The sequence below is a fragment of the Montipora capricornis genome, chromosome 5, assembly GCF_036669925.1.
Source record: "Montipora capricornis isolate CH-2021 chromosome 5, ASM3666992v2, whole genome shotgun sequence".
Classification (NCBI taxonomy): domain Eukaryota; kingdom Metazoa; phylum Cnidaria; class Anthozoa; order Scleractinia; family Acroporidae; genus Montipora; species Montipora capricornis.
This window is the reverse complement of record NC_090887.1, coordinates 860,001-887,500: the sequence shown is the minus strand read 5'-3', so window position 1 is coordinate 887,500 and position 27,500 is coordinate 860,001. Positions and strand designations below refer to the sequence as shown.

At 39.9% G+C, this 27,500-nt stretch overlaps 2 protein-coding genes and 1 long non-coding RNA gene across 3 annotated transcripts; 2 read left to right on the top strand and 1 right to left on the bottom strand.

The window, feature by feature from the left end:
• Positions 1 to 408: 408 nt before the first annotated feature.
• Positions 409 to 8,256, top strand: LOC138049019 (uncharacterized). The gene is made up of 2 exons (XR_011132279.1): positions 409 to 1,005; positions 7,775 to 8,256. It is a non-coding gene; the product is annotated as an uncharacterized lncRNA (long non-coding RNA).
• A 112-nt stretch (positions 8,257 to 8,368) lies between these two features.
• LOC138049018 (uncharacterized) lies at positions 8,369 to 10,178 on the bottom strand. Its single transcript, XM_068895131.1, has one exon. It carries the CDS (start codon positions 10,130 to 10,132, stop codon positions 9,062 to 9,064), a length of 1,071 nt encoding a protein of 356 aa, XP_068751232.1. The 5' UTR covers positions 10,133 to 10,178; the 3' UTR covers positions 8,369 to 9,061.
• Positions 10,179 to 14,894: 4,716 nt separating this feature from the next.
• On the top strand, positions 14,895 to 26,136 carry LOC138049002 (uncharacterized). Its single transcript, XM_068895110.1, has 9 exons — positions 14,895 to 15,136; positions 17,517 to 17,798; positions 18,643 to 18,866; positions 18,954 to 19,048; positions 21,647 to 21,803; positions 22,453 to 22,516; positions 22,928 to 23,214; positions 23,860 to 24,034; positions 24,379 to 26,136. Exons 1-9 carry the CDS (start codon positions 15,028 to 15,030, stop codon positions 24,597 to 24,599), a joined length of 1,614 nt encoding a protein of 537 aa, XP_068751211.1. The 5' UTR covers positions 14,895 to 15,027; the 3' UTR covers positions 24,600 to 26,136.
• Positions 26,137 to 27,500: the final 1,364 nt, after the last annotated feature.

Sequence of the window (27,500 nt, the reverse complement as noted above, 5' to 3'; positions counted from 1 at the left end):
GATCTTTGGTGCTGTCTTAATTAAATCCTATCCAAAAAAGAATATGAGCGATTTTCATTTATGGAAAATTGAATAGAAAACAATCTTTTAAAACAAATTTAAATTTTGTTACTTTTGGTCGAAATTCGTAATTTCAACTTTTCTTTAGAATTGGATGTTTAAATTTCAAGTGGCCGCCGAGACAATGTATGCACTGTAAGCTAGATAAAATTAAATACAGGTATTTTTAAAATTTGCCTTTTCTTCGCAAGACTTGTGAGAGAGTTGCCTTAAGCGTTTGAAAATATCAGTTTTCACGCAAACGTGATAGGAAGACCATAATTTGTGTCGAAGGTAATTATATCTCCATTAAACGTCATTAAAAGCTTCTTCCAATGGTGACTTTGATTCCCTGATGTGGAAAGTTTTTATTTCCTATATTTACCTAAAAGGCGGTAGTTAATGGGAAAATAACTTTGCAAACCACATCTGATTTCTCTGGACAAAGCTTGCACGTGATCATTTTGTGATGTCATTTTCCCTTTTATTGCCGTCGATGGAAAAAAAATGATGACTTGGTATAAATGACACCCAAAAAGCACTATAAAGCAAATTTCAAATGAAAGAGTGTGTTATTCCCTTTGTTACTCCTGTTTCGTTTCCTGTAAGCTACCATTAACAAATGCAAACTTGATCTCTACAACTAAAGTATTTGCAAAGGAGGTATGTCTTTACCTGCCTCAAGCAAGACGCCAAGTGCTGTACGTTGTATAATATACTCTACTCAGCCCTCCTTAGCAGAAATGGCTCCACATTGATTAGGAAGTTGCGTCTATTTCCTTCCCGAGTGTTTTGGCTTTCATTAAAGAAATTTGCAAGACCCATTTTGTTCGACCACGCAAACAAATTTTGCCTATAAATACCGCTTTCCAATGTTCAAATGCGACAACGAGCATTAGACAAAGGTGAACATGGAGTCAAGCCTCATCACGGTTATTTGTCTAGGGATTTTTATCTGTCTTACAGGTAGGAGTAATTTCTACAACCTGATTTGGGAACTTTGACTACTTCGCCTTGTAAAAGGAGCACATTTAGTCGGGTAGTTAATATGGGTAAAAAAAAAATCGCAATTAACTGACATCGTGAGGCGTTCCTCCAGAATGGCAGCGAAGCTAGGAACCGTTCTTTGACGCGGATCAAATTGTAACCCACCAATTAGTTCTTTGTTGTTTAGAATACGAATTAGGTTGGTCGCAGTGCTTGATCGTACAAATGATATCTACTTGATGAGTTCTTTGGATGGTCACACGGAAGGATTTTTTTCTCGCAATCCAACGCCAGAATAATTCGAACGACAAGAAACTAAAATCAGGTGATTCAAATGCATTCTCTAACAATCATAGTAAATTGTTATTCCCGAACTTAGCTGCTCTTAGTCCAAAACTCTTTTGTTTTGTTTTTTGGTTTTTTTTTGGTTTTTTGCAATTTTTCATTTTTTGCCTTCCTTTGAATTTTCTTTTATAAACTGTAAAAAATAGGTGAATGGCTTGCTGCATAAGAAAAATTCCAGTTCATCATAGCCGTAGGCCTGTATGATACCGGTAAAATTCGTTCCCGTGGGTTGAGTCCATTTTTACCTAGGTTAAATTGGTGATCCTCATTTCACAAAGGTTGAAGATATGCACTCAGATGAATTGAAGGAACGTTTTTGGAACCTACATTAAGCCTAGAGAAAATTTAGGGTCAGGTTAGGATTAGTTTTGTTCATTATACATGGATATCAATTGACTTATTATACAAAAATAAGTTATGAAAAGAACTGTGTTGGGTTGAGCATGTTTAGTGGTTCATGTTCGAGTTCGAGTACTACTGGTAAGTGCATAGTACAGTTGTTTGTTCCCTAACTATGTTTTAATGTTGAGACTGAATGGATAAGTGTATGTACGCAAAAACCGGTAAGATAATACGAAATGATTAAGAAGATGTGTTGAGATGCGTAAGACAAAGCTTGAGGGAAGGTATAGTTGTTTTCAGTCCTTTTTGGTGAGTTGATAGCTGATAGGTAGAGTGCATATTCAACCTTTGTAAAATGAGGATCACCAGTTTAACCTAGAAATAAAAACGGATTCAATTTGAGACCGGTTTTGACCGACAACATATTCAGTCCTCGAAATCTTTATTATTCAATCATTACCCGGTTTCTCTGTTCTGCTCTGTTCTGTCGTTTAAGTGAGAAGTGAAACTGAATCACCCAAAGAATCAAATTGAGATTCTGAGGAAACTTTAATTTGCTTTTTCTCCAACTACGTCTAGAAATCGATGACGTTTTTCATTACAGGAAATTGAAACATCAAACGTAAAATTGACGAGATTTTTTCTTTTTTAAATAAGGATTTCCTCAAGTACATTCTGCCGGGCTCAGTGTGAAGTACTAACGACAACTATTTATTCCAAATGTAAAATGCGGAAAATTAGAACAAATATTATTGCTCATCACTTGGTGAGGATGCTAAGCACGAAATCAGAAGCTCAATACTATAATGAGAACAGGAAGCATGGGACATTAAATGTTCCTCTAATTTGCGTCAGTAAAACGTCATAACCGTATTTTTAGCTTTCGTTAGTGTACGTTTTCCTAAGAATTATGCTTCAGTGCATATTGATTCACTTCCCTCTTTGCCAAGGTTAATAGGAATTTAATGTTGTTTTTGTTATTCTGTGTGCGGTATAAAGTACTTTCAACAGTGATGTTATTTTTCCCCTTCACTGATATATTCTTCGAGTTAAAAACCGCTTTATGTTAGAAACTTCGGCTCAGAAACGTTTTTTAACCAGAATGGCAAGTTAAAGGCTGCGAATTGAGTCGCGAAATAAACTAAAGTAATACGCAAATTGCGATCGTGAAGAACGAAGAAAGTGAGCCATAGCAAGGGAAGGAAAGATTGCAACGTGATGCGTAAATCCAGAAAAAAAGTACAGAATTATTTGTCCTTAAATGAACTATTCAAGTGATGCAAGTACAATTAACGTAAACAAAATTTCTGTATTGATTTTAATCATGGTGAGGACAGAGTTCTGTTTTGAATACGAAAATGCCACGGACATTTAGGAATTGAAGATTTTTTTTCAGAACTCGAAAGCAGTGATACGACAGCTTGCTCCTGCTTGACACTGCAGCTCAGCTGTGGAGCAACGGTGATCTAATCCAGAGGTCGTGGGTTAATTCCCACCCTGGTCAGAGATTCTCTCTGGCATTGTGTAGGCCCATTTTCGTTACTAGGGCAACGCCCGGATGAATCATACTCAAATAAAGCTCCTTAATAGATGTCTGTCTTACACATGTTATGTACTGATCATACACTAAGTTCAGTGTTCGTTTTTAATTGCGAATTAGATGTACTTAAATAAAAGAGAATTTTTCAAACACATAGAAAACGTAATCATGCTATGTTAAATGTTCTCTGTTAAACGCATGTCATATCTAGAAGAGAGTTTTCAAAGCACACCTTAAACGATATCACTGCGCTTTGTCTTTGTTAAAAACAATGTTACGTTTAGATGTAATTCACTGACACTAAACCTGTTGGTACATAATAACCGCCCGGAAACCTTCATTCGAGCGTAGAAGCGTTATTATTAGGCAGAAGAGGCCTTCAATGTCAATAACGAGGACGGAAGAGTGCGATGAAACGTTCATTAACGGGTTTGGCGTACAATTTCACAATCATGGATATTTTTCGTAATGTTCATTAAGATTTGGGCTCTTTCATTAGCGTCTTTTTTTTTTTTGCAATCAATAAACACAGGCGGTCATTCAATAATCTTTTACTTACAGCCATTGGAGGACATAATCATTTCAACCCTTCTTCTTTTCAGTTTGTGAAAGGCAAGTTTTGAAATTTAGTATTGTTATGTTCGTCTTCGTTAATATGATTTTTTGCGGCGATGCAAATTTTTTTGGAGTTGCAGTTCTCTTTTGCACAAAGCCATAATGGCTGCACGAAGAACCGAATTCGGCCGTCAAGTGACATGAGGGAGCGCCGTGTAAGAGCATTCGAAGACCCAAAAGAAGAGTACCTAATGGTTGGACTAGGTGGTGAACCTTTCAACAACAAGGAGTATGTTGAATGTTGACCAGATACATGCGGGGGGGGGGGGGCAGAGTGGAGGAGCGACCACAAGAAGGCAGGCGCAATAATGTTAAGGTAGACGAAGAAAGCGAACAATTTATTGTAGTGGAAGAAAATTTCACGCTGACATTGACGGAAATCAACAGAGAGCTTCAACGAAGAGTATCGCGATCTTCTTATAGTTTTGCCTATGCGCGAGCCGTCAATATTTCGTGGTATTGCCGTCTCACTTTTGCAGTCTGTGATTGGTTTTAATATAATATTGAAATTGACGCCGTTGCAGTGAATTGGGTTGCTGACGCACGCAAACAAATACGTTTCGCAGGTAGAAAGAATTGCAATTTCGATCAGGCGCGGGTTGATTAGTTTACAGTTTTATTTATCCTTATAAATGATGGATCGCGATACAAAACTAATTGCGATTTTGAGACGGCAATACCACATTATATTGACGGCTCGTTGGGAGAAAATATATTCCGTCGCTTCGCGACTCCACCCAATACGGAATATATTTTCTCTCAACTAGCCGTCAATATAATGTGGTATTGCCGTCTGAAAATCGCAATTTGTTTTTACTACCAAGAAAACCTCGAGTACATGACCGTACAATAGCAAGAACACTAGACGGAATGCCTCTAAGGCTTAAACTTAGAAAGACCTCTGCCTAGGCCTGTTGATAGAAATCGACTTGATGTGCCGGAGTTCAAAGCCGTTTTGAATACACTCATTGGTTTATGAATATAGGCGTAGTTAAGGTCATTGCGTCTTTATACATAGACGAATGTGGTTGTAACATTTGGACATTTGGACCGCCAGAAGATATGGCAGAGCACCGGTGTGTGAGAGGGCCTACAGACGGGTATGCAGACAACGGGAAAGACCGATACCCTGGTCACAATTTATAAGTCACTGATTTTTCCACATCTCGATTATTGCAACGCTGTGTGGGGCTGTTTCGGTAATGGCCTCAGCCACAAACTAGAGAAGTAATTACAAAACAGAGCTGGGATGTCAGATCTGCACAGATTCTTTATGCCCTCAATTGGAAAAGCCTCGCTGACAGACGTTATAAACAAACGAAATCTTTAATGTTCAAAACTGTAAATAACCTTGTACCAGACCAGCTACAACTGATGGGTGCCCGCGAGGAAGCCAGCCGAAGACAAGGCCTTCCTCAAGGTGAGTTTAGGAAAAGACTGCTTAGCGACTTCGAAAAACATAGAGGATATTACATGGCCGCGTGGAGATACGAAATTTCTCTTCGAGTGTTGAAAAATATGAGCGCAGCGAACGAGTTAAACAATTTTCAACACGAGTGCCTCTTCACGCTTACGACAATGCTTCTTCGCTAGAATGAAGGTTTTTGTGCGGTTATTGAACGACAAAAGGTGTAATACTTCTATTGCATTCAAATACAACCTTCGTGTCTCTATTAAAATTTGACCCACTGTAGCGGTTTCCCACTTCCGCACTTGACATGAGTGCCAAAAGACTCCTGGAAAGAGCGTTTTCTTCCCCTGGAAATATTACTAAATCGATACTGATGAATTGAAGCGATAGATAAAATTGCGTTTCTCCCGTTAATTTTGGAACTGTGAGCGGTGTTTTTTACCTCGAAGGGAAACAAGACCGCTCACAAGACAGACCACGTGGTCTGCGCACGCACATATTTGGCAATTACTGCCGCTGATCGTAAATACTAAACACACTTAAGATCATCACCGGCAGAATGAATTTTGCTGAAAAATGGACTTTTTGTGGCATTTATAAATCGCTCAGTCCCCGCATAAATCGCATATAGTGTTGCTACTCGCGAAGGCTCGTAACAAAAAATGTATTTTGTGGCGTTCGAGTGAGGGAAAGAGACAAAACGGCGCGAAGCAGAAGGACCTGGTATGAATTAAGTGCATGATGGGCAATACGACGTGTATAAAAGTTGAGTTTATCACGTGCTTAGCCCATCTTGGCCTGCATCAACCACTGTTAGACTTCCGAAGTTTGTGTTTTTTGAGTGTGTATAACCCCAGGGGTTATTGGCACTGCATCGGTTCGGAGAATACGTTTCCATTTTTTCCCACCATGGTTTTTGGTCTTCCGTATCCTCAGTGTCGCTAGTTTGTCTTTAAATTTCATTTCATGTATGCATATTTTGCAACAGTTTAAGCGGTTCTCTGTTTGCCGCTGATGCGAGACCTTGAGTTAGCCAAAATATACCTATCGGTCTATATTTTACTGATGTGTAGTGTACTTGAAATGGTTTACCGTGACGAAAGAGATAGGACGCAGCTCTTTACAACCTCTAATTTCATTGGATCCCTTTAGGACGCAGCTCTATTGTTTTTAGGGTTAGGGTCCATCGTTGATTTGCTGGTTTGTTTTGGTCCATTGTTTTCTGAGCCAATCCCGAGAGCCGTTGTAATAACTGCGTACTGCTCCTTGTGCCTGTGCACTTCTACTCTAGGTACGCAACTCGTGCGTGTAATGTTAGTGTCGGGTTTCTCGGCCTTTGTGCGATAATTCTTCCCTTTCGCAAGACGTGACTGCAGCCGTGTTCTCCGTGGATTAAGATTTAATCCTATAATACCATACATTGTTTGACGACAGAACAATAGATATATGAATGCGTCGAGTTTTTCTTTTGTTCCAGTTAAAACAACATAACCGCTGATCACGTGTGTGAAAATTAAGTATACAAGACTGTTGGTCAAATTATTCTCAGCACTTGTTGTTCCTTTTTTCCTTAAAAACAGTTATGCATTAAAAATAATTCTTACAACCTTGATGCAGCAAGCCTTGATTGAACTATAGTAATAACAAACCGAGAGCGCCATCGCGTGGTTCGTGGCACTCGCGCGCGCGCGCGCGCCTGTTAATGGTAACTCTGACCTTTTAGCAAGAGGACCAAATCCTGAAGTGCGACCATTCAAATGACAGCTATTGAACAGGAAATTTTTGTGATGTTGGTTGTGCTGAACAAGATGGTTCTATCCTTCCAATTTTTTTTTTGTTTTTTTTGTTGTAGTAGATAGAATCACAAAGTGTAACCTTTCAAAGCCACTGATCAGTACTTTTTCTGGGGTGCTGTTTATTATTCTGAGGAAAAGTAAAGGAAAGGAACTTTCTTTAAGTGTCTTGTCGTTCTAGCGCTGGAGCACTAATTGGGGACACTGTAAACTGAAATTAACAATCAACGCAAATGAAGTCAAATATTTGTTTTGAGGAGAGGGGAAAACCGGAGTACCCCGAGAAAAAACTCTCGGTGCAGAGAAGAGCACTAACAAACTCAAACCACATATTACGCCGAGTCTGGAATCGAACCCGGGCCACATTGCATGGTGGGAGGCGAGTGCTCTCACCACTGCGCCATCCCTTGCACTGCGTCAAGGAGGTTAAACGTGGTTTTCTGTGTCCCAAATCCTTAAATGTGACCAGTCAAACGAAAGCCTTTGAAAGCTACGTTCATTTGCTGTTTAAAACAGGGTTTTAACGTTTGAAAACCTAAGCTGTGAGTACTCAGAGAATCGAGCTGTACCATCAAGATCGCGATCTGATTCTCAACGTCTTTCTTGAGAAGTTTGTTTGGTTTGTATCAGGATCTTAAGCGTAGAAGGGGTATTAGGAAATGTGTGCAGACTTGCTTTTTTTGCCTCTTTCATGTTTTCAAGGAACAACAGTGGGGCAGAAAGCAATGTGGCCGCCTAGGCCTGGGGACGAGGCATTCGACGGTTCTGGGAAAATTGGAGTCGAAGACGCAAGCAGGAAAGTCGGTAACATTCCCTTGAAAAGTCTAAACGATGCATTAAATACGGACATCTCGGCCACAAGATGGAGAGTTGGATATAAGCAGGGCGGCCCTCCCCCTGGAAAAAGATCTTCTGTTCGTATGATGCTTAGCTCTCAACCCGGCAACCGAGATAGAAAAGTGAAAAGATCATTTTGGTCTCCCAAGTTCGGAAAAGATTGGATGTAAACTCAAAGAAATGGTCAAAGAAATAACCTCGCGGATAGACGTTTAAGCTAATGTTGAGGGGAACGCTGCAAGCTCCGTTAAAATACTCTGGTGTAATATTTCATTGATATTAAATACCCACATAACCTTCCTCTCACAAGATTTGTCATTTTTCTTTGAATAAAAGAGTCCAGAATATTGTTGTGTATGGATTCCACGCCTATAGCTACCTTGTATAATAGGGTTTAGAGATTTCCCACATGGAAAGTGAGTGTGTAGCGGGGGAAGAGAGCACTCTCTCAGGCCTAGTGCAATAACTTAGATTTTTGCAAATCTCAGCTTGTGTCACACTTTAATAGAAAACACTTTCCTGTATGTTAGTAAGAACTGATCACTTACTGCCATTCAGCGCCGGAATCGCACCCTACGTAATTGTTGAATAAGAATCGTTCATTATCAATTTTGTTCTCGATGTCGATTCGGCATGCGCACAGTGTCAGCCACATTCTTGGACATCCGCGGACGACGAGATGTTTCGTCTTTGTGTTACCGTTTCCGTTCGTTTGGATTATCAATCCAGCGCCATCTTAAATTAGTTGCTTTATTTTTTTATTCTTACTACTACTTTCGACCGCGCGTGTGGTTAACACGAATGGCTTGGCTATGTTGCTTTTATCCTCTTATAAAATTTATCAACGGCACAGGTGAGCTGCGTAGGGCGGTTTTCAATTGAGTGTCGAAAGTGATTTAGAGCGAATTGCTTTGGTTTTGCATTACTTCTCTCAGTGATTGGTTCAAAGTTCTCGCGCCACTTTTTTAACCAATCATAAAACCAAAACCAATCGTGGCTCGCGCATGCACATTTTCCCTGGCTTTGTGTCGGCTACGTGTAAATACTCCGAGTCTTGATTGGTTTACTGGATTGTCTCCGTCCTTTTTTGATTGGCCAAAGTAATTACTTTGGTTTTAGTTTTACGACACTCAATTGAAGCTCGCACTAACGTCATTGATCAAAATGACGGTAAGGCACAATTGGCGTTTTGGCCTCCGGAATGGATATGTTCCACAACAAAGTATGAACCACGTTTCCTGTAATAACGGGCACCATGTTCACAACAGGGTCAGTGTTAAATACGCTGTGATTTCTAAGCTTTTCGGGCACATGGTTCCTTATATCTTTTAATATATCCGCCCAGTTGTCAAGTATCTGTTGAGGATAGTCTCTGTGATCGTTGTTAATGGCGGTCACGTGGGTGTATCTTAAAACCTGGCCCCGGAATAAAATATCTGAAGCTAAAATAACATATTTTTGGCTTTCCCACCAGCTTATTTCCTCGTAGTCAAGTCTGTAAGGTAAAATATGTCCAATGGCATCAGCGTGAAAAGCATTTATAGCGGCGTCAAATGCGATGGTTACTGGTAAAATTGGTGGGAGATTTCCATCCGCTGGACGTGTCGAACAGCATAACGCGGGAACGATTGAGCCATTTGGCAAAATTTTTCCGCATTTACTGCAATAATCGCACAAGCCGATAGCGGGCTCGTAGCCTAGTAGAAAGTTTTCGTACGCTTCAAGTGGGTGCACGGCGTCTCGACTGTAGATGTCTTCGCTCGTGTTGGGCGTGAATGAAAATTCAATGTCTTCATCCATGAAGATGTAATATCGATATTTTTCGCGTCTTTTCATGGCCAAGCGGTACAGAATGTTTCGTCCTTCGCTCCATGTAGTATTTTTTTGATAAAAATAATTTACACCACTCGAATTTGCGGATGACTCCATGCACGGTTGTCCCCAACTGAGCACTATTACATCGCGGCGTTTGGAGATGTTTTCAGCTTTTATAAACCATGTTATATGTTGTGATAAACAGCTCTCCGCTTGCGCGAGGTATACAAATTCCTTCTTTGTAAGGCTAGATAATCTGGCATTTGAATTAACGAATTCTTCACCGTCCAACGTGTATGAATTATTTGCAATAGAGACAGCCTGAAAGTGGACACCAACTATGACAAATGTTGCAAGAGTCAATAGCAAAACCAAAATTCTACAATTTGATTGCCTATGAATCTTCATCCGTTTACCACATTCAGGAAGCTAAGATGCGAGAGGAGATAGTGTCTCTTTAACAGATCGCTAGGTCCGCTAGGAATAATTTTAATTTTTTTTTTTTCATTCGAGTGTTTCAAAAAACAGGACAACCACCAGTAATATACGGCACCAGACACGTCGAAGACACGGGTGTTATTTTGTGTTATCGACTGTGATTAAAACAAATCTAAGAACTTGTTTTGCCTTCGAAGCACATAATATCGACGTATTTAACTCGTAAAAAAATAAACACGAAAACGTTGTAACATTTATGTTCGCCCTTCACTTTAACGCGTTTTTTAAATTTTTGTCAGTGTTGTATATTTCGAAAGGCGTTGTTTTGCCCAAAATATTTTATTAATCCATGGTCCATGATTTTGAAAAGATGAACTTGACGTACACGCGTTGAAAATGTATCCATTCGTGTTTTGATCTCTTTAATTCGGGTAAAGGTTTGTCTCACTCAACGGAGTCCCACTTACTTCAAGAACTAAAGAAACTACATAGCTTTATGTTTCACTTTATTTTAAGATATGTTTTTTTACAAATCAGATGTTTTGTAAAGAAGAAATTCTTGAAATTTTAAAAAGTTTCGCTCCGTTGGCGCGGTTTACCATGTACAAGTTTGTTAAGTGAAGCATTGAAGAGTTATGCGCCCAACGTACCGTCAACCTTATTTAGGAAGTACTTATATTTTGAAAATAAAACTTAAAAACTTCGTATTAAATATATTTCAGCCAAAAGTGAGAGAGGGTCACCGATCCGTTTAACTCTAGCCACATTTCGTTGCCTTTGGTCCCGTTGGAAACATTTAAGTTACTCCGGGTCGTGTTGCAAACTATACTTCTTGAACTCTGTGCTAAATCAGTCCATATCCTCTTTCGCAGTTTTATCCGCTTGATCGAGCACTGATGCTTGAGAAACTTGTTAGACGCCACCTTTTCCCGGATTCGTTCAAGGTCTAGCCATGAGAAGACGAAAAAAGTCTTCACAGCCAATGACATTGAGGCTTAACTGACGGTCGACCAATAACATCACGACTTGGTTGACCAATCACATCAACGACCTGATTGTTTATGACCAATAACATCGTGGCTGAACTGACGGTCGACCAATAACAGCACGACTTAGTTGACCAATCACATCAACGACCTGAGTGTTTATACCACCGACTTACGTTACACAAATGATGACTTCCGCTCAGGTTGTCGTAACGTCAGTCAATAGAGAGCTTAGGCACGCGCGTTTTTGAAACGCGAACGACAACCGGAAGACAACATTTTGCGTACCAGGACAGTGGTGTCTCCCAGATATTTCCGTGGGATGCCGTAGGCAGCCACGGTAACAATTCCTGTTTTTTTTTCGTGTTTTTCTTCTTCGTAGTAGTCTTCGTAGTCACAAATGTGCATAATCCGTGGAAGTTGAATTAAGCCCCACAAACCGGGGAACGATTACAACTCCGTACGGTAGCCCTCAGCTGCTCTGGGCAGACGAAAGAACAACAAGAAGGCAAAGTGTCACACGCTAACATCAACCCGGTGTGGCCAACACATCACGCATGCTCACACATGGCTGCTAATTGGGTGGGTGAAATGATTGTGTGCATGCCTGATGTATTGAACGCACCGGGTTGGTGTTAGCGTGTGTCACCTCGGGTTTCTTTTCGCACGAAAGAAGCGCGCTAAACCTCTCGACTACAAAATTTTTTTTGTTTCTTCAAAATCTGATATTTTAACATTTTGCGCCATTTCGATTTTCGGAGTGCAAACTTGACCCAAGGAAACAAAACTCTCCTTTTTTGGCTCGCTCATGTAGGGGATGAAGCATTAATTTGATGCAAGAGACGTAGTCTAAATGTAGTGATTTAGAAAGGGCTTTAGTGGAAATCGATCATTTCAATGATGTTACCAAACCTAAACAACAAAATGGATCCATTGCAGGAATAAAAAAAGACGTAGACGGCCAAACAAAATAAAAAATGAATCAAGTTTAGAAATTTAGTCTCAGTGGTCTCCCGTCCAAGTACTAACCCCATCCGCGAGCAGGCTTAACTTTAGTAGACACTAAGACTAACATCAAATCTACGGTATGTGATAGTTCAAGCGTTTTTAAAACACACGTGCTTCATGGTGGATCTTAACTGCCAAACCGTTGCTATGGACCCCTTCAAATAGTCATTTCTCGAATTCCTTTAACTCTACAGTTATCCCCATTTGCCAAATGTGTTCTATTTAACATTCCTTCATCTGGTTAGACTCACAGCCATATTTGGTTAATCACGTGACCAAAACAGAAAATACCTAAAAGCTCAGCGAGTTAACTATGTTTTTCACAAATTTTTAACGCAACAGTATGAGAACATTCTAACACAAAATATGTATGTGTAGTATGTAAAAGAAATTATTTCTCCAAAAAATTATGACGTCATAAGGCCCTCCTTTGATACACTGTGGGAGGCGCGGTGGCCTCATGGTTAGTGTGCTCGATTCCGGATCGAGTTGTTCGGGTTCGGGGCCTGGCCGGGGACATTGTGTTGTGTTCTTGGGCAAGACACTTTACTCTCACGGTGCTTCTCTCCACTCAGGTGTATAAATGGGTACCAGCGTAATGCTGGGGGTAACCCTGCGATGTACTAGCATCCCATCCAGGGGGGAGCATAAATACTCCTAGTCGCTTCATGCTACGAAAACCGGAGATAAGCGCTGGCCTTAATGGGCCTTCAAGCTCGTAACAGAGACTTTACCTTGATACACTTCAAAATATCAGTTCCGTTTTTTGTCCAAATAGAAATTCCATGCTACAGTTTACGAAAAATAATGGGAACCATCCGGTGAAGAAAGCGCCTCTTCCTTTCGTTTCCTGGAAGCCTTTACCTGCTTTTCACTGAAACGCACGGCAGAGGACTGGGACTAGTTGCGCTTCTGTTTGAAGTGATTTCAAGTTTCCATTGAAAAAAGTGACTTACAGAATCATCCATGCATTCTTTTTGTAGCTCTCTTTAACTAAAAAGCTTCGTATAAACTCTTGTTCTTAGGCCATCGTAGCTTGATTAAGAAAATAACACAAACAGCGGTGATAAACATTGTATTCCAACGCATTTTTATAAAACTTGACGTTTCGTATGCTTTATAAAAATGCGTTGGAACACAATGTTTATCACCGCTGTTTGTGTTATTTTCTTGAAAAAGCTTCCTTAGTAACCATTGTCGTTCTGTTGTTAAGTGCGATCCCCTTAAGCTCCTTAATGTCATCCTAAACAGGCCTTCTCAGGACTACACTCACCCGGACGATCGTTCCTTACGTAATTACGAATAAAGTATCTTCAAAATTATTTCAATATTCAAGGCATTCAAAAGATTGAAGATATGTTGTTTGTAGTAATAGAGTCGAGAACACCAGGAAAAAAGAATCATTAAAGAGTTACTAAAGGTGGTCTGCATTTTTTTTTTTTAACTTTTCTACATTTTTCGCAATCACCGTGGGATCTGTAACGATCGGATTTTTGTAGAAATCGTGAACTTACAACGTCTACTTTATAATATCTTTTATTTATTTTTTCGTTGAGATGCTTTGATCACAAATTTAGTTCCAAAATAGTTCGGCTTGTTTTAAATGGACTCAAATAATGAGCTAAAAGCGCCGATGGAGGCCTTCATCTTTTTCAAGGCACAATGACACATGACGCTTCCAATAGTTTTTTTTGTGTTCTCACGGTTGAACTGGAAGGAGCATGAGACTGAAGCTGACATGGAAAAAAATCCCTAGCACCAGCCTCGATTTAATGATCCTCTCAGTGTATAATAGAATACGGCTTGAACATTGTCCGGAAGACGTTTTGAATAACAATCGTTTATACACGTGAATAAAGTTTGTTCTTTCCGTTCCAGTGATCTTAATTTAAAACTAACCAAAGATTACGTGATAAGGCTGTTCCTGAGAATCCATCCATACAACACTACAACCGCATGTAAAATAAGTGTTTCAATGAACTTCGGTTATTTAAGAGCCGGGTTAGACTTTCGTGCACACGTTTACTCATTTAGAACTCGTACGCTCGGTCAAATTAGCTAAAAGTCTATGTCGCCTCCTTTAAGTTATCATCTACTGTTCTAGTCAATCTGTTTTTTTAATTTTCAAGGGGAATTTCTGGTTACAGTCAGTTAATTAATGTTAATCCTTCTGGCTCGGCTCTACTGCAAGTTAGGAATTTTCTAGTCTATAAACAAATTTACCTTAACTTTTAACTTTCGGTCTCGCATAGTGGTTAAAGATTTCTCAGTTATTTACACTTCAAACCTCGACAAATTCTTAATTCTTGGTAAGTTTACATTATAACGTTTCTTGTGAAGAGAGTTTATCAAAGCTTCCTGCAATTTCCAATATCCTATATTCTCATTGAATTGACGTAATTACGTAAAACTCTTTCGGAAATGAATTCAATTGTTTACGTTTCTAAGCAACCAGAGAAGACGGCACCTGCGTATGATGACATGACGCATGCGCCAGATCACAATGTCAACCCCTGTTCGATAAAATCACAAAGTTTCTTTTGATTGTGTAACTTTTGTGGAAGATTTGGCTATGTTAGAAAAGGGCATGGATGAAAAAGGCTTCGAAGCTGCGAAATGTGCGTATTGTTGGAAATTAAACGTACTTTCGTGTGTCAACAATTAATAATAAATGAACTCAGTCTCCATGGGGAGATTGGTGCCACTGAATTGGCAAAATTTGCATTTTATTTCCCCGAGCGACAAACTTTCGCAGGGAGGCGAGATTTAAGTGTTTATATCCTGCGATAAAGTTTGGTTGCTTTTGTTAATTTCAGTTGTATTTCTAAACTTGTGTTTGCTCTGCAAAAGAAGGCTTTCAAAAGGGACATAATGAAGCGGGTTTTGGGCCAAAAGGCATCGCTGCATATCTTACTCGCCATCGCTTTAAGCAGTGTTAGCGAATCCAGCGCAGGAAACAATGCTACAAATACGACTGATGGTGAGGATTTTACATACTTTGCCGAGTTAACGTTATATTTAGGAATTTTAACAACTGATAAACAGAACGAAAAGATGTTTATATCGACTACAACATGCTGAAGATCAAATTATTACTGTCGTTATCTGTTTGTACAGTAGGCAGGAACAGAAATGTTTTTTTTTTTAATTTCCTCCAGTCGGTTGGCCTGGTATTTCGAAGTTATCAAGCCAAGCTCGGTATCTTTTGCTTTGTAAAAAAATGGCTATATTCGCGAATAATGAGGGAGATATCATACCATTTCCGAATGTCTTTGAATATTCCACGCAAGTTCCTTATACATTCAGTAATGAATTCGTGCAAAAAGCCTACGTGTTTATTTTTGAAAATTCCATATTTGCAGTTCAATTTCTCTTTTACATGATCTTAGTACCTTAAAAAATTCTGAAACATAGTTTACGTTAAGAAGAATACTGAATTGGTAGCATTTTTGAAGTGTCACCAAGAACCCTGAAAAATAGCTCACTTATTTAATAATCTATAGTAGCGGTTCGAGATAAAAGCGAAGAACTTAAAATATTGTATTAGTTGTTAATTTGTGATGAATCTCATGAACTTGCACTGACTGTAAAACCGCGTAAAACTAAATTGATGGATTTTTAAAATGCACCCGCTTAGAAGTGAAAGATCATTTATAATTTTCTTTGTTTCCTCCTTATTTTAGACGAGTAGTTTTGACGTCGTCGCGATGTGCCGTTATTTTCAGCTTGTAGTTGTGGATTAGAGCGGTTATTAGTCAAGCAGACGCCTTCCAATTTAGTATCTAATAAAAAAACACCGTCCGGCGTAAAACCAGCCAGTACTGCAAACTCCTTTTGACTTACAGAAGTTAACCACAGATGTTTTGCATAATTCTTTCTATAAACCTTCATCAACTAAGTGCTAAGCTCTTATATCAAATTACCATAAAAATAGTTTATTTCTTTGAAGTTTCTCATTTACATAGACAGAAAACCGTGAAAAATACCCGTCATTCGCCCTGACGAAGGGCCATTAAAACGTCAGCTCTCTATGTATGAATGAATCGGATTCATACATACATACATACATACTTTATTTGTTATGTAGGTCGATGAAAAGGCAGCTAAATAGCTGATGTGCACCAAGGGGGTTGTTGTGGACTCACTCGGCTGCGCCTTTTGAGTCCACAACATTTTGACCACTGCGATGACGATTATCGTTGTCATCGTCATCATCGTCAGCTTCAACATCAACGTCATCATTGTCATCCCCATCATCATCACTTCATTAAAAAGTGCTGTCTTTACTGACCGGGGGGGGGGGGGTGCGGCAAATCAAATAAAAGCACACGAAGCCAACCACCAACAACTGAACCCAACCCATGTATGACCTTAAGAGCGGGTTTCAATTTAGGGACGAAAGTAATTAGCGAATTGTATTGGTTTGGATTACTTCTCCCAGTGATTGGTTCAAAGTTCTCGCGCCATTTTGTCAACCAAAAAGACGTGAAACCAAAACCAATCGTGGCTTGCGCGTGCACATTTTCCCGCGCTTTGTGTCGGCTACGTGTAATTACTTCGAGGTTTAATTGGTTCACTGGATTGTCTCCGTTCTTTTTGATTGGCCAAAGTAATTGCTTTGCATGGTTTTGTTTTTACGACACTCGATTGAAACTCGCTTTAAGTCCACAAATCGAACCTGGTTCACGCTGGTTAGTGCGCTTACCGCTGCTTCAACACCACCCCCGTCGTGCTCAAAAAAGGCGTGTTCAAAATCGATATACTTAAATGCACCTTACAACAATAAGCAGTCAAAGTTCACTTGCAAAGGCACCATGGAAGGTGTTGAGAAATGAAGAGGCCGAATTGTTGTAATCCCGGTTAACTTTTGAGACATTTGAGATTGCCTTGGTAATGAAATCGCTTTTAGGGGGGTTAGGGTTAAGGTTCAAACTCTCCTTTTAGAGAGGGAGTCCATACTCCTCAAGGGCAGAGCGTAGTTATAATCGATGATTGCAATGCGGGTAAATAATATTAAAGGCGCTAGTTTGGATAGATTCTAAAATGAAAGACAAATAAAGCTGTTCTAAGCTACTCTAAGATAGATCTAATCGACGTTAAACACATCGACAATAGCCTATGGCTGCGCACCAGCTCTTTTAAGACGTCTTGGGGTGTATAGCCTCTTAACAATCTTAGATACAATGTAGCCTACATGATTGTCAATGATTATAGATGACGAAAGACGTCTTCGAACAAATTTTCATTGGTTTCTAAAATGCCTCTATCAGGAAATTATTTTGTAAACCAAGTATAAACCAAGAGTGAATTATTCACTCTTGTATAAACGTAATTAACGGTCCGATAATTCTATATTACAGTGCCTGAACCGAGTGAATGTGAACAACTAGTCGCCAACAGATGCCCATTGTCACTTCAGATCGACTGGTGGGAAATCCCACCTTACATCTACAAAGACCCAGAGCAGACGGGAGGCGTCATTGGGATTTTTCCAGATATTTTAAAAAGGCTGGTCCATGAATGCTGCGACGGCAAAGATCCAGTCGATAACTCTGGGGAACGCAAACAGTGCGTAAATCTCAACTTCACTGAGGTGCCATCCAATGATTCTGAAGTGGTGAAAAAACACATCGGGATGAACGGTATAGCGCGATATTTTTGTTTTAATGTGTTTATTTCTTTTGATCGGTTGCCTAGGATAATTTGCTAAAATTTGTTGTTATTGTTGTTCTCTTTGGTTTTTTAATATCTTTTATGAAGAAGGGGTCTGCAACATGTCTCTGTATAAGCTTGATGAAACGCCGCAGCCTTATTAAATTTTGCGCTGCGCTGTGCCACTTATTTGTGGGCAGCGTTTTTTTTTTTAAGTGACATTTCCCGAAGAGCTTATAGTTACAAATAGTCGTGTGTTAGTTGAGTTAAAGAGCGGTTTTCAATTGAGTGTTGTAAAACAAATACTAAAGTAATTACTTCGAACAATCGCAGCAGGTGCAAGCAGCTCAATTTGTAGCAATTCCATGTCCGCGCAAGTCGGGATTGGTTTTGCTTTTCCTTTTCATTTGTTGATAAACTGGCGTGAGATTTTCAAACCAATCACTAAGCGTCGCAATTGCAACCGCTTGATTACTTTCGACAGTCACTTGGCAATGGGAATGCTTTAATTAAGAGCACATTTTTAAGAGTGTTTTGATCGCGCGCCGCATTGAGGAGAACATACGCGGGGTTTGTTCGATCACATTAGGGAGCTTAAGCACGCGCATTTTTGAGACGCGGACGGCAACCGAAAGTGAGTTGTTTTCCCTTTAACCTTTCTTCACACAACCACATTTACATTGCTAAGTATCTTTTCTCCATTAGAGATGATTTGTATAAAAGTCCAGGAGACACCACTGTCCTGGCACTCGAAATGTTCTCTTCCGGTTGCCGTCCGCGTCTCAAAAACGCGCGTGCTTAAGCTCCCTACTTATTTTTTTCTTTCTTCCCAAGGCACGGTAATGAGTATGCCCGTATATGGAGACATGAAAGACGTCAGGTTCCAGAACTATCCATTTTATCCCGTGGTGGAGTCCCCTGGGGTCGTATTTATAGTGAAGAAAGAGGATTCAACCAGCGCAGCCAAAGCTGTCATGGAAGCTGTGTTCCAGGGTTGGCCGGTACTGTTACTCACCCTGATAATGGCCGCACTGTCAGGAATAGTGATCTGGGCCCTGGTACGTGAACCATGCATTCAATGCTCGTGCTCACTATTAACATCGCTACGTCATCGCTTAATTTATTGATACTGTTGTTTCCTGTAGGACACTTACTGGAACCCAGAGGAATTTCCGCGCTCGTTCTTCAAAGGAACGTGGGAAGGCTTTTGGTGGGCGTTCGTTTCCATGACTACCGTCGGGTAAGACATATTATCGTGCGTGATTGACATGCGCACCACTGTTTTGTTATTGTCGCTGTGGGTCTGGCTCTCAAACAGTCTAATCATGCAAAGGTGGTTGTACGGCTGTGAGGATATATATATGTATATATAGCTTGCACAAAAGAGGATTGTCGTCCAATGAAAAGCACTTTATTCTAAACCCACTTTAGAATAAAGTGCTTTTTATTGGAAGACAATCCTCTTTTGTGCAAGCTATATGTATATATATATAACTTCAGGTGAGTTCCACACTGATAAATCCAGAATAGTGCTGTTTAACAAAAACAATCTTAAGCTAAGTTATAGTTGTTGACCAAACATAAAACAGATCATCGATGGACACAACAAAAGCATCCTAAGCCAGAACATGCCACCTCCACAACAAACACCCATCAAACTCTGCAACTGCAGAGCACCAGACAAATGCCCTTTGAAAGGACAATGCTTCGTCAAGGAAGTAGTGTATCAAGCCACCATCACGACCGCCGAAAGCACAGAGACGTACGTCGGCCTCACCGCCACTGCGTTCAAGACGAGATGGCGAAACCACCAAATGTCATTCAAAAACGAAAGTAAAAAGAATGACACCGAACTGAGCAAACATCTATGGCAGCTAAAAGACCAAAAGAAAGACTTCGCAATCTCCTGGAAAATTCTAGCCAAGGCCAAATCTTATAGCAACCTTACTAAACGATGTAATCTATGTAGTACCGAGAAATTCTATATTGTATATAAACCGGACATGGCAACGCTCAACAAACGTAATGAACTCGTATCGACTTGCAGGCACAAGCGAAATTTTCTCCTTAGGTTCAATCGCATCCTCAACAACCAATCATAAATTTACAAATGCTTTATTACTATTGTTTTTCAAGTTTGAATCTTATAACGATCACGCTACTGATGTATATAAACCCCAGCGATGCTACAGTGTACATGGAATTTAACTGATGAGTGGCCCAACTCCTTGTTGGTCTACGAAACAGACCTGTATTAAAGTCCATATGAAACTATATTGAGTAGAAAAACATTGTTATATATATATATATATATATATACAATATGTATACAATGTGCCCTCCCGGTTGTTACCATAATGGCTTTATGGCAACTCCTGAACTTGGGCACAGGATGTACGGTTACACATTGTTGGATTGCATTGTGGAGTCACAAGAGTGCTCAAACTGCAAGCAGTGAGCGAAGCATTATGCCAATAGTGAACACCTATTATGAGGCTCTCCACCCAATCCAGAGAGTGCTCAAACTGTATGAACAGTGAGCGTAATATACAATATGTATACAATGTGCCCTCCCGGTTGTTACCATAATGGCTTTATGGCAACTCCTGAACTTGGGCACAGGATGTACGGTTACACATTGTTGGATTGCATTGTGGAGTCACAAGAGTGCTCAAACTGCAAGCAGTGAGCGAAGCATTATGCCAATAGTGAACACCTATTATGAGGCTCTCCACCCAATCCAGAGAGTGCTCAAACTGTATGAACAGTGAGCGTAATATACATATATATATATACATATTGTATTGTATATTACGCTCACTGTTCATACAGTTTGAGCACTCTCTGGATTGGGTGGAGAGCCTCATAATAGGTGTTCACTATTGGCATAATGCTTCGCTCACTGCTTGCAGTTTGAGCACTCTTGTGACTCCACAATGCAATCCAACAATGTGTAACCGTACATCCTGTGCCCAAGTTCAGGAGTTGCCATAAAGCCATTATGGTGACAACCGGGAGGGCACATTGTATACATATTGTATTGTATATATATATATATATATATTTTTTTTTTTTTTTTTTTTTTTTTTGACTAACAGTCACAGTTGTTGTTATCATTCGCCGAGAAACGATCGACGGTGACCATCAATACATCCATATCTAACCTGTGGTCAGGTTTTATTTCCTCTCTAAGGAAAAGAACGCCTTATCGCAGGTTAATCCATATCGTATTTACGGGTCTGAAGAGAAGCAGGAATTGTGCAATGGTTAGAGTACGCTAGATTTGGTTTCTTTATGTGGTCTTAGTTTGTATTTTGTCTCATCTCTCCTCGAAAGGTTTTTCTTCGGGCTCTCCTGTTTTCCTCCCTCAATGAAAAAAGCATGTAATTGATTCCCGCTCGGAGATATCCTTGATAAGACCAACCTTGTCATCTTCCTCTCATTTACCAAATCAAAGAAGGATTTAAAAAACGTAGAGAATTCGTGTCTCGTTCGAATCGAAAAATTCTTTCGCAAAAGTTCATTTTTCAATATGGACTTTCAAATAGAGAAATAAAAATTTTCACGTATGGCCACTTTAATGACTTATGATGATTTGAAGAATTAAGTGGCTTCATGGTTGAAAAAATTGGAACAGTTTGTCGTTATTTGTTGTTGTTGTTGCTGTTGTTACCATGATTGTCTTAATTGTTGTACAATTATGTTTTGCTTTTAAAACCGCGTTTTCATTGTCAGAACCATTTCACAGCAACATCCTCCAAAAAACAAGTGAATAATCAATTCCCAAGAAAACTCCTCTCCTAGAATTAAAATACTACACTCCGTATTTGCGTTTCAGATATGGTGACCGCGCTCCTCGGTCAGTGCTGGCGCGTACCTTTGCTTTTTTCTGGGTTCTCATTGGTCTAGTGATCATATCAATCTTTACCGCAACTGTCACTACTTCCTTGACAGCTATATCACTTAGCAACGAAATCAAACTGTATGGATCAGAGGTACGTTTTTTTTCCAAAATCTCTCCAGTTCGTGTCTTGCAAAGGGGGAAAAATATTCCTCACTGCTAATATTAGGGAGGTTAAGCACGCGCGTTTTTGAGACGCGGACGGCAACCGGCAGAGAGCATTTCGCGTTCCAGGGCAGTGGTGTCTCCCACATTTTTATACTGATCATCTCTAATTGAGAAAAGATACTTGGCAATGTTAATGTGGTTGCGTGAAGACAAGTTAAAAGGGAAAACAACTCACTTCCGGTTGCCATCCGCGTCTCAAAAACGTGCGTGCTTTAGCTCTCTGTTATCATAGCGGAGCTCCGCGCGGCAAGGCGCTCGCGCATATCACCATGGGTAAGAAAATATGGTAACCCATCTGTGCGAGAAAATTTGGTTTTGGTCACCGTACGACCGTACGTACGTCCACCCCTCCATATATGCCAATGTGACCAGTATCACGTGACCATATTGCTGCCTCAAGTTTAGAGCTGATCGAGGTCAGCCTTTTTTAAGTTGACTGGGTAGGTACTTGACTGAGTTTCGATTGGATCGCAGGCTCAAGCCAGGTTAAATTATTATGAGAATAAATAACCCGGCCGGGAGCTCCGCTTTTAGGCTTGGCTAAGCTATATATTTTGACTTTGGTGTTTTTTTAGGTTGTTGCGCTGAAAAATACAGAAGAACAAAGACTCGGAGTGCGAAACAATGCAAAAGTGACAGGTTAGTCGGGCCAATAAATTAATCACAATGATCTTTATCCATACGAAAGAATGATTTTAGAGAAAAGTATTGTTGTAAGCAGTCGTGACAGACTGCCGCGCGGCTGCAGAAAAACTTAAACTGTACACACAAACCAAAGTCGCCCTAAAATACAGACAAAACATCGTCAATGAAAACTTTCTTTTAAATGGACACTTAATCAAATTAGTTACCTTATCTAAAATTATCTTGGCGTGTTGCGTATTTCCTTCGAATCTGTTGCCTTTGTCATGATCCATTTTTTTCAAATTTGTCTATGCTCGTAAGTTTAATAAGCTAGACATTCTAAACTGTTTTGGTGTTGTATGGCAATACAAAGGTCCTCTGTTTTCAATCAAAAATAAATAAATAAAAGATTGCATGTCATTTCAGAAAAAAATATGGTAGAAGAACTCAAGACTTCTGTGTTAGACGAGACTGTTTCTGGTGCTCTATTGGACAGTTATGTGGCTGGATACTGGGCAAGAATAGCACCAAACAGCGTTCTGAAAGATTCAAACCTACGAGTTGGAACTGTGCTCGACCATCAGTTTGCATATGGCTTCGTGATCGCGGGTGCACTTAAGAATGACGATACTGAAAGATGCATGAGAAAGAAATTAAACAGCATGGAGACGGATATTACCGCAATAATCCAGCAAAAGGCTAAAACTATGGAGGTAAAAAAAATCCCCACTTCACGTCGCACCTCACCGAATCGAATGGGCCTTTCGGTTGTTTTAGAGCGGGACAATCGAACCCACAGAGGGCTGCAAATTATTGATTTTACGCAAAATATCAAAGGTGTGTGATAATTAGGAATACGAGCCAACTCCGTCTTTTTTTTCGATGGCGCCTCGTCCATGGCATGATCAGCTGAGGTTGTTTCAATGCTGAAAGGAACAGAGTCAGTCCATCATTTGTATTATCTGGTTGTTGGTCTTAATCTGGAATTTTCTCCATTACTAATATCAAAATCTGAAAACTTGTCTTGCAATTTCCTCAAAATATCTTAAATTAGCACTCCATTTGCATTTTTAAACTTTTTTGTGCAAATGAAGTTGTTATAAATAAATAAATAAATCAATCAATCAATCAATCAATCAATCAATAAATAAGTAAATACGTTAGTGAAAAAATATTGTTTTCTACGCGTTCATGCAAGCTCTCAGAGGCTCCATTTTGCCGGCCAAGTACAAACGCACTGGCCAAATTTGATGAAAAAAATCAAATATCTTTTTTGTCGTGGGAGCACTTTTAATGGAAGGCTTTTACTAAAAATCTTAAAGGACAGCATGACCAAACAAGTCTTCATCTTTCCGTAGGATACGGATGAGAGTGCAGCTGTGGAAAAGACGAGCAACTTGTTTGACGCGGAGTCTCCGATGTTCCAGAGAGCGATTTACTCGTGCTTGGGGCTAGTGGCACTGCTGACAATCTGCGGACTCATTTGGGAATTTGCGTACTGGAGACCGCGTCAACCCAAGGAAGCTAAGACTGGTGAGTGACAAACACTAATGATAATTTTATTGATCGATCAAACATTTCTCCATTTTCCTCCTTAACAATGCGAAGGTCTTAGCATTCCCGGGGTAATAATCTAAAATTGTAAGATTGCACGCAAATGTGCTGTTCAGTAAGGTGCATGGAATGCCAGCAGACTGAGTGATGTCCGTAATTCTCTGTATATTGTTACTAGTGAGTGCCATCGTTAACCACACGGACGGAGGAACGGGAACTTGCTAGTTTCAGATGAATATAAACTTTTTTATTTTAAATATTACTGTAGAATAACTCCCAGCCATGAGAAAAAACCAACTTGGGATTTGTCTTTTCAAATACAGAGATAGAACGAATCGTGACTCCTGAGACCTCGTACGAAAGTTTGGTAGCCATGCAGTGCGCGGAGATTGAAGAGGCTATGATGAATGAAGTTCAAAGGTTTTACATCGCGTGGAATAAGAAACTGGAAGAGCTAAAGCGACGAAATGGAGATCAGATTGGAGGAAATGAAATGTCTGTCATGGGAATGGGGGTCAGCAGTGGCGATATGAGAAGCATGTGAAAGGGAAACAAAACGGACTCGACTAGCTGTTAAGTGATCAAGTAGATTGCACAAGACATTGTGTTTATAAACGTTTGCCTGCACTAGTTTTATTATACTCCTGACTCCAGAAAGACCGAGGCCTCCAAGGTTTGAGTTTACACGAGTTGAGAGTTACCATGCTAGCATCCAACATTAATTTTAGTTCGACAGTAAGTAAGTTATGTTCGACTTGGACGGCTCCACTTTGGCATATTTCTTTTGGTTGTAAAATATTCTGCGCCGTAGAAATATACATCCTTGGGACAAATAAGACTGTGCAAGTACTCCAAATTTTCGCAGTTGCATGTGGTTTTGAGAGCAAATTAGAGCCCACCCCCCCCCCTCCTCCATGCTGGGCTCATTGCCTGGGAGTGGGATTAGTTCCTACGGATATAGCTAGCCCTAAACTGGGTTTCATGTCCCCATGGCTATCCCCCGTCCCTAGGGGTGGGACTATTTCCAACAGGTATTTTATTCCTCCTTGGGAATTGTATAAGTCTCCCACTCCTTTGGGTGGATTCCAGTTCCTCTTGTTGTATTTAATTTTTTAACACAACACATTTACTGATTTTCAAGTGAGCTCACTTCAATATATAATCCCAAGGGGTTAACATTGATTGTAGTTGTGGAAAATCACGTTTAACGTTAATTTGAGTTTTTGAGCTTTTCACAGTATAAATGCTGCAGTTAAATCACTGACTGCTTGTGGTTATAACTAGAAGCTAAAAACTGAAAGCGCTTGTATTTTAACTTTAAGCGCATGCGTTCTGTGCGTGTTTCTCAGTACAGGAATTTGAAACACTGGGATCAGCGAGAAAATTCTCAATATTTGGCCATTTCCGAGTTCATGTCTGCCTCCTCTTCAAAGCGAATCTAAGTGCGAAGTTTTTCCTATGAAATTTAGTTTTCATTCATATGTAAAGTACCACCATAACAAAAACTTCGCACATAGACTCGCTTTGAAAAGTAGGCAGACATGAACTCGGAAAGGGCCTATTATACGTTGGATTGGGACTCACATCAAACCTTCCGAAGTTATGGCACTTCCATTTATGCCAATTTAATTGAATAACTAGCCTGCGAACGAAGACATATTTCCGGCGGTCGTACGACCGCCGGAAATACGTCTCTGCGTTCGAATCACCCGTAAGGAGACACCTTCCGAGAACCAGCGGCCAACTTCGGAACCGAAAAAAGTTTGGTGTTCGACGGTATTAACTAGAGAAACAAGGAAACATAGAAAAGGTAGTTTTTATTAAGCCAACTCTCTGTGCTGTGTATTAGAGGCTGTGCCCCTGTGAGTTTTCTTATATCGAAACAAACCCGCTACTGGACTTAAAAGACATTTAACATATACTGTATTAATATTTTTAGTCAATAGATCGCTGTCACCCAGTCGTGACATTATTGGGAATTTTTCCCATTGCTGCAAGAGTTTGCATGCTCTTGCTACACTGCTCATTTTCAAAATCGTTTTCTTAGATAATGTAAATTAAAGATAATTTGATCCTTAAAACGTGTTTATTGTCTCTTCTTTATGATTTCTTTCCTTTCAGTTTGACTGAATAGAAAAAATTGTCATATTTTGTTGAATTTTTTTTGTCCCAGGTAACACTGGACGAAAAAACAGATTTCACATTTAGCAAATGTGCAGCAAATGCATGGCAAATGCTACGTTTGTGCACGTTTGCTTAAATTTGCTGAAAAGCAAAGATCACATTTACCACAGTTTTTTTTGTGTGTGCATTATAATGCACGAACAAAACACCTATAAGTTGCGTGTACTCTAGCCTTTTTAACATTGTTACCCATGAATATAAAACCGAGTTTCTCAGAGTGAAATTTCAGACCTCGGCTTGTAAATCAAAAGGGTTGTGTAGCTGTCATCGTAAGGTGACTAGTATTTAGAATTGTAGCATATTCTTGTGTTTTGAACTTTTAAATCCGAGTCATTGTTTCTGCTGTTTAGTCTTTGTTTCCTGTTTGAGTTTCAAGCCAATAGCATAGTACCTAACGAGAGTGGCTACATAAACCAATCAAAATCCAAAGAAAAGGAAATGCAAACGAATGTCACTAAGGGCATCTTTGGACAGAGGATTGAGTGAAACCTTAACTAGCTTGTTCTTGTGTTAACAAATAATAAATAAGGTTTCAAGAAAGAGACCTGGAAACACAGGTTATGCTTGTGTTGTTCTATAGTCCATGTTCCATATGGTTCAATGTAGATGGCCTAGGCAGAAAGATCTGAATGGAAAAATAGCAGAGGCCCTCTAATTCCAGGACGTGCGTTTGTCGCGGAGCTTGTTAATAAGGTTGCCGACAATGAAGGTAGGCGCTATTTTTGGGAATTAATCTTCCCAGAAGAAAATTGAAACCTGACTATGTTAATATTGTGCAGGGCAACTCTACGTCCAAAGCTTTCTGGTCAAAAGCAAGGTGTGTCCAACACATCACGCATGCGCACAATTATTTCACCTGGTTGATTGGTGGCCATGGACAGCTGTTTCGGCTTTGTAACTAAGTCTTCATCAGCGTGGCTTTTTTCTGGTCCGACTATATGCGCTTGCCAGGTTAACTTTTTTTAACCGGTTTGCTGCAAAAGGAAGACAAAGAAGGCCTGTACTGAAAGAGGCTGAACAGTTTTTTACTAAATTGTAGTCAGTGGTATTTTCTTGAAAGAATAATTTGTTTCATTTTTGTGACGAAAGAATATTTCAAAGAGGTTTCGGAACATTAATAATTTGTGAATGTATGCGCATATTTATCATAGCTCCAACTAATTCGTGCTCCGGCCGTTTAATTGTTTAAGACGTTTATTTGTTAATACATACTAAGGCAGCTGGCGCAGATCTTTCCTAATCTTCCCGATGGGCAATAATC